We start from the raw sequence: 15,979 nt of genomic DNA on the forward strand, positions 1-15,979 counted from the left end.
CACCCTGGAAAGCTGCATCAACATGTTCTCTTCCACCACAACAATGCACCTGCTCATGGTGCTTAGCATACAAGGGCTGTTCTGAATTTCATTGGGGAATTGTCCAACATCCACCTTACAGCCTGATTTAGCCCCATCCTACTTCTTTTTGTTTCCAAATTTTAAAAGATAATTGAAAGTTACCAATTTCTCATCAGTTGAAGATGTAAAAAGAGCTGCTTTGATATGGTTCAGATCACATGACCCTCAGTTTTACTCAGACGGACTTAAAGGCTAGTACCAACATTTGCAGAAGTCTTAATTGTCTTTTTTTCACAAACTTTTTGAAGCCCCCTCATTCATACAGTTTTTCCCACATTATAGCAAAGGTTCTATGATATATTTAGAATATCCTTATAAAGATTCAAACTATACTGATTTATGCAACAGAAATAACTAATGGAAAAATTACTTAGCATTATATAGGAATGTGTCTGTCTCAACCTAAGCTTAGGGAAACTTCACATTGAAATTTTTAAGTGTGTTTTAAGTATGTTGAATTTTGACCAGATATTTGGCACAGTATCACAATTCTGTTTCCATATGCCATATTTTATGGTGCAGAAGATATACACTTTAGTAATGTGAAGAAGACATTGGCCTGCCAACCTCTACCTACACACCAATCAGTGGAACCTCCCTAACTTAGCAATCCAGCAAATATAGCCTTACCTCACTGGTGATTTATTATCAAATAGGAAAAGAGTCCAAGCCTTTTCTTCCCAGAATATATGTGTTTGATGTTTGATGGTCTATGCCAGAGCATTAAGAGCAAAGGCAGTTCTGGCTACTTGACATTGCATCTCTAGTTTGTAAGAAATTAGATGCTAGTCATCAGTCACTGAACACGGCAAGTTTCAATCACAAGGCAAAAACTCAAAAACTTTTTGCATATTCTTGGCATACTTTACTTTATACATCAAGGATGAGAAATTAGCACAACTAAGCTATAAAGTTATCATGAGAAATGGCTATAGAATGTGTTTTAGTATGGGAACTATGCTTTGACATGAATATGGCATATTATTAACAATAGTAAAGTTGTAGTTATCAAGAATATGATTGAATATCTTATATGAGTTTGTATTTAAATTTAGAGTAACAACAAAAACCTGAGCAAATTTAACTCTTTTTAATTAAGAATCATGTGGCATCTAGTAACATCATTTGGTTGTGTACCATCCAGTTTGAGTGGTGTTTGAAAATACCATTTGTAGAAAAAAATCATTTCATTTTGTCATTTAATAATAATCTGAAAGTTAATGATCAGTCCTATTTCATAGTTAAAATGATAATTCTCATCAAGAAATGAATCCGATCTAATAAGTAGCCTCGATGGAACTTGTCTTGACTGTATTTCATTCATACAATCACTGAATAAAATATCAATTGCAGAAAAACATGAAAGGCTTTGATAAAGTCACAGCAGGTGCTTAGCCAGTGTTTCTAATATGGGTGATGTTTAATCAACTGATATTTCCTCAGATCTTCTTAAGGCAATTCATTGGAGAGTGTCCTTTACAAGAATATCAATTTCAATTTATCCTAGATTTTTGCATCCATACTGTAAAGATTAATCCTGCATAATTTTTGGAATTAAATATTTCATGGATAGCTTGAGGTATTAGTAGGAGAGAATGGAATCTTGTCTATTTGATCCATAAAGTTTATATGATCTAGCACTGAACATGCTAGTTAATGATGCCATTGGTCTGGCCAGACTGTGTATTAAAAGCCACCTGTAAACAGTGATTGCAAAGTTGTGTAGATACAGCATTTCTGTGTCTTATGGTACTGGTGCTTCACTTGAAGATAGAACAATTACACAGTCAGGATATCCTTTCTATTTTGAGATTATAACTGCTTGGCCACTGGGGTATATACAATGTCTTTATATGTGAAGAATAAGCTGTGTTCTTCGATGGAAGGTAGATGTAACTATGACAGGATTTATATATAGAGAGAAAAAAGACCATTACACCTTGGTAAGTTGGTGGATCTTCTGTGACATTATTTCCTTGTCACACATAAAAGTATACAAGCATCAGTTGTGTGTAGACCATATGTCATTTTAAATACTTTGTTGATTAAGCTCTAAATTCTATTAAAGTTAGCTAATAACAACACTTAAAACTATTTTATCTGTCTTGTATATCATCAGTACTTGTTTTGATTAGCAAACTACTAAACATCCTAACAAAAAATATATGCTAAATATCCTATACAAAAAACATATTCTATATATCCGATATGTAATCTGGTAATTACGACAAGAGCATAAATTGTATTATGCTGAAAGGTGTGTATATGTCTATGATGATTTCAGATACACAGGTACTAGTACATTAAAAGGTAAAAGATAACATGAAGAATGAATTATGCTCATGAAAATCAGATTTGCTATATGATTAGATGAGTGAAATAGAAGCCCTTGCATAAATATAGACCAAGAGTATTCGTTGTATAGAAAAAAAACAATCAGTTGATCAAAGCTACATGCAACATATTTTGAACGGAGGGTGTGTGTTTTGTTTTGCTTAATGGAATCTATTTATTTTTAGTAAACAAGTATATATATGCAAGTTTTATAGGAAATAAACACAAATGAACAACTGCAAAAGTAATGCACTTTTTTATCAATTTTTAAATTGAATCTTAAAGGGAATTAAATTTGCCCTGTAGTAATTAGAAACATGATTTTAAGAATATTTGACCGTATACCTTCTGACAAAATGTATTTTGATAATTATTTACCTTTTAACTCAATGTCACTGGGAAAATGCTGTGCTCATTTTTTATTTATTGTGATATGTCTCTGCACATAGATGGCTCTGCAAGTGCTGAGCCACAAAGGAGTCAGTTAGTAGAGCTTGTAACCTTACCTGATTTCACCTTTCCTTGAATTGGCAGGAAAAAAATTTAGTTTTACTAATGCTATGAATATTGATGGTGTTATTTTTATCTTAGATATTATAATTACTATAATGTTATTGAGATTAGTAACAGCAATAAAAGATTACATAAAGTATTAACGAAAATCAAGGAAAAGGGTAGACAGGCAGTACTCAGTGTTGGCTCATTGGTGACTTAGTACAAGTGTAGCCATCTATGTGTAAAACAATTAATAAAGTAAACTCAAAGTAGGCATGGTATGTACTTACATGCCATGCCTGTCGGCTTTGGGTTAAAAGTAACTACAGGTGATGTTATATGTTTTGATACTGATTATGCTATTTCTAGGTTTCTATCACAAGCAAGCCCTCACAAATGCTGCTGTTCAGAAAAAACGGGCTGAACTTTTCAACAAGGAAGCCAAACGGCAAGCTTCTTACATTACAGATGTGGAGAAGATAACAGTTAAATACTGTGACCAGCCAGAAGAATGCACTCTTGTAATGAACAAGAATGTTTCAACTCCCTATAACTGTGCCCAGCGTAAGTATACGAAATGCAGACTTCTTTGTTCTTTAATGAACGTGTAATAAGTTATGAAAAAAAAGGAAGAATTTGGGAGATGTTTGAAGATGTTTATTAAAAGAGGTACATATATAAATTTCTTTTCTTCTTTTTTCTTTTTTCTTTTTCTTTTTTTCCATTGTATATCTTTTTTTCAGATGTGTAAGATATGTTTCATGTGCTGTGAAGTTATTCCTTCTCATTCATAGGAGTTTCAGTTTCATGGTGCTAAAATAACCATTATTGGCTCCCATTAATTTATTTGATGCTAAATAGAAATACCACATTATAAGGAATAAGGAAAAAATAATTAACCATTGTTTTGCAAGTGCCACTTATTAAACTTTGCTGTCAGGAACGAGTAATGTCCACTATAGTTTTGTTTTATGAAATGTATTTACCATGATGGCTCCACAATTGTTCAGTCACCAAGGAGCCTATGTGACCTCACTTTTCTTTGAGAGAGAGAAAAAAAAAAAAGTGGTTCTGTTAATTTCAGGGTTGTTATTATTATTTTTGACATAAAGATTACAATGTTATTAGCAATACTGATAGCAGTATGAAATAATAAAGAATATTTTCAAAAGTCAAAGAAATGGCTTAAGTACATGCATTAGATAGGTGACTTAGTACTTGTAGAGTCAAATCAATGTGACTTGTAGAACCATCCCAAACAATGATGGGTTAATGGATTAGTTGTATATGAAGGATTAATGGATGAAAAGTGTGTTTAACCCATGATGCCTGAATGGCAAAAATACATGCCATGACCTCTGTGTTTTTTTTGTCTTTATACATACATGGCTCCACATGTACTTAGTCATCTAGGGGTTAATTACAAGTCCTACCAAACAGCTCTGGTCACACTGGCCTGCTGATTAGCTCCTTTATGGCTGAGCACTTGTGTGCAAACAAAATTGACAAAAGAAAACTGTAGTGGAGAGCACTATGGCAGGAATAGGTTGATTATATATGAAATAGGATTTTTATACTTTTTAAAAAATTTCAGACATTAATCAGAACATACTTGAGAGATCTGTCTTAGCTGAAATTGATGGACAGGTGTGGGATATGCATCGACCCATTGAACATGACTGCACACTTCGGTTTTTGCACTTCAGACAGGTAATAAGAATTGATATTTAGGTGTTACAAAGTACTGGTGTCTATATCTTATGAAATGAGAAATGATATTATATTATACTATATATATATATATATATATATATATATATATATATATATATATATCACACAGAAAAAGTTATATACGTACATATATTCAGTTATTTTACCATGGAGATTAGAAATTTGTATCGCCCCATATATTGTTATTTGCATGTTATTGATGTATTCCTATACAAATCTTTAAAAAGTAGTTTGACGTATTTTACCACACACGTTTACTATTTTTGTTCTTATTTTACAGCAAGATCCATATTACGTCAATAAAGCATTTTGGCGTTCTGCATCTGTTATGCTGGGAGCTGTGTTGGAGTCAGCATTTAAAGACAACTTATATGTTGAGCTTTGTTCTTTTCCATCTCCTAATGGTAAGTAGTAGCCATTAGCTTAGGTTTTGATAGAATAAACAAAAAATAGATTTTTAAGTTATTCCTTGTTCTGTTATTACAGATGGCCCAAATCCATCTGATAATGGCTTTGGAAAAAATATGTAGGTCAGTATATAGAAAAAGTTGTATGGTTTAAAAATAGAGAAAAATGAAATGGAGATAAAAGAATAAATTGATCTTTGTTGGGCTTGGCAGGTATTGTATAAGTTATTTTTTCCACTCAGTATTTCAAAAAAATAATAAATGCAATATTGAATGTTTATGCAATGGTATAGACGTAGTGCCTCCCATTTGATGAACTTTACCAAAAAGGTTTCAGAGATATTTGACTTAGGTAATGAATACAACTTTTATCCTCTTGACATTTGTGATTATCTACTGGTTATATTTGTAAGATTCCATTTTTCCCCTTTATAGAAATAGTATTTTTTATACATATTTCACTTTTAGCCTTGTTTATACAAAGGCAAGATTCATTATATAAGATTTAGCATTACTTTCCAGTTCAATAAGCATTTAGGAAATTCAGGCTTTGAGTATTGTTGCTCAGTTGCATTTTATTTATGACATGGTATGTACATTAAAAAAAAAAAAAAATGATAACAGTGAATTTTATCCTCTTGTTTTCTCTTCATTCGGTGCTATCTTTTTTCTTTTCTTTTTTCTTTATGGGGTTATCTATATATTTATTGTATATTCACAGTGCGAAGTGGGAGTTTTGTATATGATGCTGACCTGAAGATCCCAAGTTGGGAACCAACCAAGGTAACTATTACTGTGGATGCATTTTTCTTTATTTTGTAGTTGAAATAGGAGAAATGGAGAAGTCTGTTGTGATTCTGTGTATTGTATAATATATGTGCATTTTAAGAACTGACTTGGTAGTGATGTACATGTGGAATATTCATAGTTTAAATCTAATTGACCTAAAATATAATTCAGGCATTTCTTTTTTTCAGGATGAGTTACGTTCTTTGTCAGCAGAAATGGTGAAGCTTGGTATGGCTGGTCATCGATTTGAGAGACTTGAAGTGGATGCTAGTTTGGCCCTCAAAATGTTTGCTGATAATCAGTATAAGAAGCGACAAGTTCCTTTTATTGCAGCCCAAAGTTCTTCTGGTAATTTTTATAGCTTTATGGAGTGACACTATTGTTGAAAATGTACATATAATTATTGGAGAGAGAAGAGGTAGATGGGAAAAGTAAAACAAAAATAATCTGAAATGGGCAAGTCAGAAAGTCTTTACAACTTGTACCATTAGTCTTCTTCTGAAGATTTTGCTTTAAAGCTTTTATATCGAACATTTAGACAAATAAATGTAAAATAAACAATGAACAAGGCTTTTCATATTGAAAATTCAAAGTTTTAGGATTCATGTACAATATATTTCTACAGGTAACAGTGTGGTCGTTTATAAAATGGGAAACTTTATAGACATGAGTTGTGGACCATTGATTAGCAATACTGGTCATCTTGGGAAAGTCTCCATTGTTGGTGTTCATCCAATTCAGACTGAGGAAGGACAGCTCTTCAGAATACAAGGTGTTGCTCTGCCCAAAGGCATAATGGTGGGTATTTGCATAGGAGTGATAGCAAAAATCTAGATGCTATATGTTTTTCTCTGTAATGGTCTAGTTTCTGTTAGTTCTGCATGTTTATACCATGCAGTTATTTATAGAAATATGCATTTATTTCTCTTGTGAGATAGATTGTAAGATAATATATTAAGTAATTCATATTGCTTTTTTGAATTCATAATTCTTACATAAATCTTTTTCATTATGTAAAAAGCAGATATAAAACAAAGAAGTAGTAGCTATATAAAGTTTGCTCTAATTAGATTTACAGATGTTTAAGTTCTTTCTGATCATAAATAATGAAGTCAAAATGATTACTGATTATTATTTTTTTTTTTTTTAGTTAAACCACTTCAGTTATGGATTGCTAGAGGAGCGGGCAGCACAACTTGTGAGTATTATTCCTAAGTGAAGAGTATTATATCAAATTAATATTTTTGTAAGTAGTTAAAATAACAATGCTGTAGATGATACATTTGTGGTGCAAAGAGACAAACTGTTTGACCAAGCTGTTAAAGTATTAACCCAGTGGATCAGGGTGTTGTGATCATCTCTTTATGATCAAATTTGACAAGTAACAGGAATATGCCATAATGGAAAAATTTGACTGAGAGCCAAGGTAACAAGAAGGGGCTTTGTTGGAAAATATGTCAGAAGGCTGGGATGACAGGAATGACTCGCCATGAGTGCACAAAGCTAAATTAGGTATTTAGGAAAAGGCTTTTGAATTATTTATTCTAGTAAATATGGGTGGAATTTACCATCTGTGAGCTGTGGCTGGAAGTTCATGCTGCACTGCCCCAAAAGATTATTCTCCAGTATGATAGTATGGAATACACAGGGTTGTTATGAAGGAGATTTAACATATGTTTATTCAGTTGTTCTCAGACTCAGTAAAGTAGTCCACAGCTTTTGAAACAATGTGTGAAACTTCCAGAAGTTATTATCAATGACATTGCCCAAAAGGGTTCATTTTGAAATCAATGTAAAAAAAAAAGATAAAAATTTTTGCCAGGTTTAGAATGAAGCCATTAGTGTGTGTCTGCTCATTGATTTTGCTTTGTTTCCTATTCAAAATAAGGGCTGTGATACATGTTTTGTGCAGATATGAAAATGTTAGTGTCATCTATGTACATTAGGTAATTCAGTAGAGAACTGGACCTAGTTAGCTGTGTCATCGATTTTATAGAGAAATAGCAAAGGATCAATTATTGATGCTTATGAATTAATTTAGCCTAGCCAGATTTATGATTGGCATACTGCATGACCTAATGTCGGTTTTGTAGGTAACTTGATTATCTGGACAGAGGCCAGATACTTAAACATTTTATGGGACTATATCACCTTAGGGTGCTGTAGCTTATGGCTGAGTGCTCCTTCAATGCACTCACCATAGTAAGGCAGAGGGAGAACAGCCCTAACAGGTTATGGCAAACCATAAATTACATGTTTTCACCCTTAGAACAATTAAAACAACCTTACAGTTTGTGTTTTGCTTAATTATAGTGTTATCAGGTGTGAATGAACCAATCTTGGAATACTAAGTAAAACCGCAAATGTGATATTTTAATATACTGTGACTTGCTTTTTCCAATAAGCATGTATCTCACTCTCTTTGTAAACAAGATAAGTGCTGTCTTTGCCTCGGATGTAATGTTCTTATTTATATATATCTTTATTATTATTATTACCTGTTAATATACTATTAATATCATCATTTACATTATTATTATCTTCATTTTAGGGAGGTGGGTTAGTATCAAGAAGATTTAGAGAAAAAAAAAGAGATATAGTTAAATCTTCAAAACTTCTAAGTATTTTCTGTTAAATTGGCAATGGGTAGGAAATTCAATGCAAAAATTACTCTTGTAATATTAGTTATTCTCTCGAGGAGATAATACGTTGTTCCTATATTGCATGATACTCGTGCATTCCATTAATAAGGTCAGTGTTCTTTATAAGGAATCACATATTTCTTCTGCTTTACTAATTCTGGAAGGATATTAGTTAAAAGTTTCATTTTGCCACAAACTGGACACGACAAACAACTCAGCTGATGACAATTTATGGTTTGTGATTAGTCTCTTAAGATCCGATGCTGTGAGTGACCTATGACAGTGTGGGGTTTTAAATTAGGGATATGGCACCAGAAAAAATGTTTGTGTATACATGGCTAAATCTGAGACATGGCACCTTAGCTGGACTGTGACTTAGGGCACAGCAGGACAGTTAAGGCCTCCAATGTCCCTTAACTTTAAAGCTTTTGATATCCAGCCCTTGTAATATAGGGTTTCCTTGTTTGTGCCCAGCTCATTCAGTATTTCAAACATATCTAATAACTTGTAGCTGTTGCTTATACAAAGACTGCAAAAATTTAATGTTTCTCTTCAATTGAGGTGCTTGTATCTAATAGTGACAACAAACAAATTATGTCACCACTATCAGTAAAGTTAAACAATTGCCCCAATGCCCAAACACTATAGTTAGAATAAATGCTCAGGGTTGATCACTGCATGATGCATTAATATAAATAGTAGTAGATATAGTAAAAAGGTGAAACTGGCCTATATGTAAGAGATATAGCAGGAACAGGAAAAGTAATTAATTGTGCTTGCAGACACAGGAACTGTCTGGTTCTTACTAGATATATGTTGAGAAATTTGGTAGGCCCAAACAGCAACATACCTCATGCCTCTTTAACCCAATGCCGCCAGGGAAAATGAACAAAAAATGGGGAAAATGCTGTGCCTATTTTCTATATTTTTTGTGAAATGTCTGCCCATAGATGGCTCTGCTAGTGCTTAGCCATAAAGGAGTCAGTTAGTAGACCTTGTGACCGTACCTGATTTGAAATGGCGGGAAAAACATATTTTTTACTAGTGCTATGAATATTGATGGTGTTATTCTTATTATAAACATTATAATTATTATAATGTTTTTTAACATTAGTAACAGCAAAATAAGATAGCATAAAATATTTCGTAAGTCAAAGAAAAGGGTAAACGGGTGAGACAGGCAGTTCGCGTAACTGGCTCATTGGTGACTTAGTACAAGTGTAGCCTTCTCTGTGTAAAAACAATCAAACAAGTACTCATAGTGGGCATAGCACGTCCACACATGTCATACCTGTCGGCATTGGGTTAAAATGTAAACACCAGAGCTCAGGTAAGCACTACTAACTGTGAGACAATGAAGGTTGGCCACTAGAGATATTAAAAACACCATAGTGCAGAGGATATCAATCTGAGATGAAATGTCTTTGTGCCTGATTGAGGAATGGTTAATGATTAAAAGAAATAAATGTGCTAGACATCTAAGGTCATACAACAGAGTTTAAGAGTATTGTGACAAAAATGGTAAAAATGAGTTAATGATTAGGACAAATGTGTTATATTTCAAAGGGCTCTCGGGTAGTATGTTAGTGAAAAGGGTAAAGAGTGGCAACAAATGGAGTACAGCAGGAATTAGTAAAAGGGGAAAAGGGGTTAAGGGTGAAGGGCAATTAGATCAAATGGAGAGGATCTATGTGTCTGAGGAAGAAAGAGGAACGTGCATGAGGAACAGTGCAAAAGAGCCAGTGTAAAGCAATCATTGGATAATAAGGGTAGAAATGGATATTGGAGAAATAGCAGGAAAAGAACCAGGGGAATGAGACAAGGGAACAGGGAAATTAGGTGAAGTATCAGTAAGAACATCAAGAGGGAAAGGATCTGAAGAACACTGTTGTGACAGAAAGGTCACATCTGCATCCAGGAGGGAATGGAAAGGATTATGGGGAAAGAAGGGGGGGGAAGGTGCAGTGGAGAAGGGGAGGATGGGGCGTGTTGCAAGAGAGTGGGAGGAAGAGGTGTAGGGGGAACATAAGGAGGTGGAGGATGGATGTTAGCAGGTAGTTTGAGAGTAGAGAGATTGAAGGGTGGATGAGAGGGCAAATTCTCTAGGATTATATTTAAGAAATTATGGATGTCCCCAAGAGTTTCTGGAGGGGAGCTGGGTGAAAAGGTCTGAGAAATGAAGGTTTATTTTATGAGGAGGAGAAGAGGAGACAGAAGTTCAAGGAACAGAGGAAGAGATAGGTGTTGTAGAGAAAGTTGTGAAACATTTTGATTACCTGGTGCGACAGGTTAAATGAGAAGGAAGGGTAGGGACTGGGAAAGTGGTGTATCTGGTTTTAGAATGGCAAAAGAATTTGACTGGGAAAGAGAGAGAGTAGTGGTAGGATGGTAAGGGACATCTTGGGAAGAAAGGAGAAGATTAGAGCAAAGGACAGCATTGGAGTAAGTAGCAAGAGAAAAATCTCTGTCCTTATATAGAGTGAGGCCTAGTTTGAATATGAGAACTGCTACCTCAGACTTGAAACTCTAGGTAGGGCAGCTTCTATAATTATATTTTAGGAGCCACTACAATTGGCACATGTGATTGTGAAGAGTAATTGGAAAAGTCATGATCAGATTGGGCACATTGAAGGAAAAAGACTGTGAAGCAGCAGTGCTTGACAGGATGGCAAAAACGGCAACATTTCTAACATTGTGGTCAGACAGGGCTGGACTCTCCACCTATACAAACTTCTCTGGGGAGGTCTTTAAAGGTAATCTTAACAAGATTGGTGTAGGACTTAGAGTGGCCTTGGAGAGGAATGGTGTAGAATTTGACTGATACTGCACCATAGTCAACAGTACTGGCAAGTAGATCATTTTCACAGTCTGACCAATCCTTGTCATAGACAGGGCAATCAGCTGGGGAGATGGAAACAGTTCTGGTACAAGTATTAAGGGAACAGTCAGGGTAGATAATGCATGAGCTTGGAACTCAGATGTAACTATTACAAGGTGTGAATGATTAGAACGGCTGTGGAAGGAAACATTGCCTACTTGATTTGAAGACATTGTTGGAAGAGGAGAGAATTGTCAGATTAAGGGGCTGTAAAGGAAATCACAAAGAATCAATCCCAATTTGATGGGCTAAAAAAGAATACTCAAAAAGTTTGTAGAGGTGGATGTAGTCAAAGGACAAGGACAGGAGGAAGAGGGAGTGGTACTGAGTGAGGTAATACTGCAGGGAAGAGAATAGTAAGGATGAAGAGTGGTATTGATGGAGGAGAGGGCAGAAAATTAAGAAGACTGTGTAGGATGTCTATGTTTGGAGAGAGGAAGTGATGTAATCTGAAGGTTGAGTAATCACCTGGGTGGGTCAAGTCAACAGCAAGCATTGAGTAGGGAGCAGTAGTAGCAGTGGTCGGAGCCATGGTCAATGGAGAGGAAGGGGTCAGAAAACCAGATTAGTCAAATTCCGATAGGCTAGTTGATGAAGGGGCAACTCTAAATGCCCCTAATGAAGGTACAAAATCTTCATTATTGAGCCTGAAATACATGAGGAAATGAAATGGCTTACTCCCCAGGGTCCCCTTGAGGGGTAAGGGCTAGATGATTAACCCAATTCCTACGGGCATGGCAAGCCCACTGTGAGTTTATTTTATTAATTGTTTTTACACATAGATGCCTACACTTGTACTAAGTCACCAGTGAGCCAATTACAAGTACTGCCTGTCTTGCTGTTTACCCTTTTCCTTGTTTACAAAAATATTTTACATTATCTTATTTTGCTGTTACTAATGTTTATAACATTATAGTAATTATAATGTTTATAATAAAAATAACACCATCGATATTCATAGCATTAGTGAAAAAAAAAAAAAATGTTTTTCCTGGCAATTCAAGGAAAGGTGAAATTAGGTAAGGTCAGTACAGGATTTTCTTGCCAGCATGGGGTTAAACAAGGGAATAACATGCTCACGGGTTCCTGAGACTGTTCAGCATTGACATAGAGCAAGCCTTTCATCTTTTCAGCACAGGTCTAACACCTTAGAAAATAGACAGAAGGGTTGGAAAAGAGAAGGAAAAGGAAAGAAGGAGAAAAAAAGACCATACAAAATTGGTTGAGCTGAGGGCTGAGGCCTAAGGTCCCCAACAATAGACCTCAGTCCCTGTCTCCCATCCCCCCCACAATAACAAAGAGCATGGGTTTGGGGGTGGCTGATTGAGGAAAGTGAATCTAAAACTCTACCAAGGGTCGCTTACACCTGACATGTCAGTTTTGTGTGCTACATAGGTATTTTATGTAACTATGTATCTATGTATCTATGTATCTTCATGTAATATTCTAAAAGTAAAAGAAGGAAGATAGAGCATAGGCCTCCTGGGAGTTATGGAAAAATGCAGAGGTAGGAAAGGTGCCACACCCTTCACTCATAGAGAATCGGAGAAAAGCAGCTAGCATTGAGTTAACCCCTAAGAATACAAACCCTTCAGTTTGTCTGTTCCCCTAGCTGCAAAAAGGTTCATATTTTCCAAGTTTCACTAAAGCTAATTTTAGTTGCCTACAGTTGAAGATCTTGATTTTTATGTACCAGAACAAATTGAATGTCAACTTGAGTGCAAAATTAGCCCTCAGAACAAAAATGGGGAATATTACTGTAAATAACAACAACAGCAACAAAAATACAGCCACAAAATCATACTTTTATCTCCAAGAAATAAAAGTGTACAAATAGTAAAAAACAGGATGTAACTCAATGCTACTTAAGTACAAGTATGTGGAGGGGCAGTGTGGGAGAGGAAAAGTTAGGCATTTTGGTTGAATGAAATAAGTTATACAGTTTGAGAATTACAAAGTCACACTCACCATAGTCCATTCCCAAGGAGAAAGAAATGGAAAACATGATTAGCAGAGGTAGAAGCCTACATGGGGAATTGTGGATATGGTGACACTCATATATGCCTCAGTGGATGATAAAGTTGCAGAAAATAAGCTTCTCAGTTTTTGACAGGCCTTACATGGTTGGGGGAAATAGTAAAGCCCACACTCTATGCAGAAAGCCATGATTGTGGTAAATAAGGCTAATACATCCAGTTAAACTTATATCTGACCACTATAACCTATATATATAATAACATATATATATAATAACTAGATCTCAAGGAATTAGAAAATGTGAAATAATGCAGTTCAGACAAGAAAAAGCAACAACAATACTCATTTATAACTATGCCTGTTGTTGTCATGGGGACTTAGGAGTCAAAGCCTAAAGCCCATATTGGAGATCTCCCCCTACCTTGGCCTCAGCGCTTGGCTCAGCCAAAATTGTATGGTTGGTTCTTCTCCCCCTTTCCTTTTCCTTCTTTTCTCTAACCTCTTATTCTGTCTACTTCCTAAGATGTGAGAGCCATGTTGAAAGGATAAAAGGCTGGGTTTGGGTCACTCCTGAACAGCCTCTGAGAGCCATGGGCTCAGTATTCCCTTGTTTAGTTATCTGGCCCTTATGGGGGACCCTGAGGGTTAAACCGTCTCTTTCCATAGATACTCCAGGCTTACTATGACCAATAATGGTTTTGTAAATTTATTAGGGGCATTGAGGCTTACCTGTTTATCAACTGACTAAAGTTTTCTGATTCATCAACCCCTGCTTCTCCTTTGATCATGACTGAACACTGCTACTACTACCCCATTCTCGATACCTGCTGTCAGCTTAGTCCATCCCACTCAGGTTATTACCCAACCTTTAAAAAACATTCCTTTCTTTCTCCCAACATCATCCACTCCATCTCATCCTCCAGTCTTCATTTTCAACTCCCTCCCTTATTACTACTCTTCATCCTTATTGTCCACCTCCCTGCAGTACTATCTCACTCAGCACCACTCCCTCTTCTTCCCATCCTCATACAAATCTTTAGAATACTCTTTGTAGTGCAGCTAAGTGGGATAATTTTTTTTTGTGATTCCCCTTACACCCATTTACTCTGACAATACCCTCATCTTCCAACAATATCTCCAAGAACAAATAAGCAATTTTTCCTTCCGCAACCATTCCAATCATTCATGCCTTATCTACCTTGACTGACCTCACTGGCAAACCTATTCCTGCCCAGCCTCACGACTGGGACTGTTTCCATCGGGATGATTGCTTTGTCTACAACAAGGATTGGTCAGACTGAAGACAACCTGCTGGCCTGCCTCATTGACTATGATGCAGTATCATTACAGTTCTATTCCCCCCCAAAGGCTGCCAAAAGTCCTACACCAGTACTTTCATGATTACCTTCTGTAGACATGATCTCCTCCATGAAGATTATATTGGTAGAGTCCTGCACTGTCCAACCATATCAACTGTTACACCCCATCTACTTCATCCTTTCCTACACCTAATTCTTCCGCTGCTCCTCAGATGTCTATCATTTCTCAGACCTCCTCTACCAACTTCTTTTCAGAAACTCTTGAGGACATTCAGAACTTTCAAATCATGACTTAGATAAACACGCCTATCCCTCAGCCACCCTCTAAATCTCCTATTCCCTTCACTCCATCCTTCCTTTCTCCCATCCTTCCTTCCATTCTTCCTTCCATTCTTCCTTCCATTCTTCCTTCCATTCTTCCTCCCTCCCTCATCATGATTGCCCCTACACCCCTTCCTCCTGGAGACACACTTGACTCCCTTTTGTCACAATAGTGGCCTTCCCCGGATCCTCCCCTTCCCCCTGATGCCTTGTCTCATTCCCTAATTTTTCCCCTACTACTTCTATGACACCCATTTTTACCTTAACTCATTGTTTCATAATAACTGTTCTACACTGAAAGTCTCTCAGACCTGTATCTTCCATTTGATCTAGTCATTCTTACCTCCTTTACCCCCCCCCCCCCCTTTACCCCTTTAAGTAATCCCTGCCTTGCCCCATTTACTCACCCTATTTACCCTCCTTAGGGTAAAGAGGATGTGGTGCAGTGGTAGCATTCTTGTTTAGCAATCTTGATGACCTGTGTTCAAATCCCACACTGCGAGTGGATGGTAACCTTGGCCATTTCTTGCACAAGGGGTAGTTTAGAAGCAAAAATAAACAGACTGCCTGTCAAACCAAAACATAAGACTAAACTAAATTATAATCAGATTGTAATTATTATAAATTTTCAATCCCATACTACCCTAAACTGCTATATAACTTGATGTGTTGCACATCTAATCATGAACTCCTGAAGAACCCCCTCTTTACCCTTTTCACTACTATGCTTTCTGTAGTGCTGTACAAAATTTTATGTCCAGCACATTTATTTTTTTTTAATCATTAACCATTAACCATTATTATAACATGATTAAACTTTCTATTTTTCATTTCAGAATTCTGGACGTTTCCCGAACATTCCTAGCTTGGACAAGCCTCTCCCAAGTCAGCAAGCAAGGGCATCATAATGTATAAAATTCTATGTCAAAGAACACTTAAAAAAGAAGAATGTAAAACTGTTTTTGTTACTGTAGAGTAATCTGTAAATAAATGAACTAATAA

General features: G+C 35.9%; 1 protein-coding gene across 1 annotated transcript in view; it reads left to right on the top strand.

Annotated features, from left to right (window-relative positions):
• LOC125034836 (39S ribosomal protein L39, mitochondrial-like) overlaps positions 1 to 15,979 on the top strand; it is a 17,854-nt gene extending 1,875 nt beyond the window's left edge. Inside the window, exons 2-9 of the mRNA XM_047626847.1 lie at positions 3,280 to 3,474; positions 4,505 to 4,620; positions 4,925 to 5,048; positions 5,773 to 5,834; positions 6,029 to 6,188; positions 6,466 to 6,638; positions 6,991 to 7,038; positions 15,814 to 15,979. Coding sequence (XP_047482803.1) covers positions 3,280 to 3,474; positions 4,505 to 4,620; positions 4,925 to 5,048; positions 5,773 to 5,834; positions 6,029 to 6,188; positions 6,466 to 6,638; positions 6,991 to 7,038; positions 15,814 to 15,885 — 950 coding nt within the window. The 3' untranslated portion in view covers positions 15,886 to 15,979. The remainder of the gene's footprint in view (positions 1 to 3,279; positions 3,475 to 4,504; positions 4,621 to 4,924; positions 5,049 to 5,772; positions 5,835 to 6,028; positions 6,189 to 6,465; positions 6,639 to 6,990; positions 7,039 to 15,813) is intronic.

This window comes from Penaeus chinensis, chromosome 18 (genome assembly GCF_019202785.1).
Source record: "Penaeus chinensis breed Huanghai No. 1 chromosome 18, ASM1920278v2, whole genome shotgun sequence".
NCBI lineage: Eukaryota > Metazoa > Arthropoda > Malacostraca > Decapoda > Penaeidae > Penaeus > Penaeus chinensis.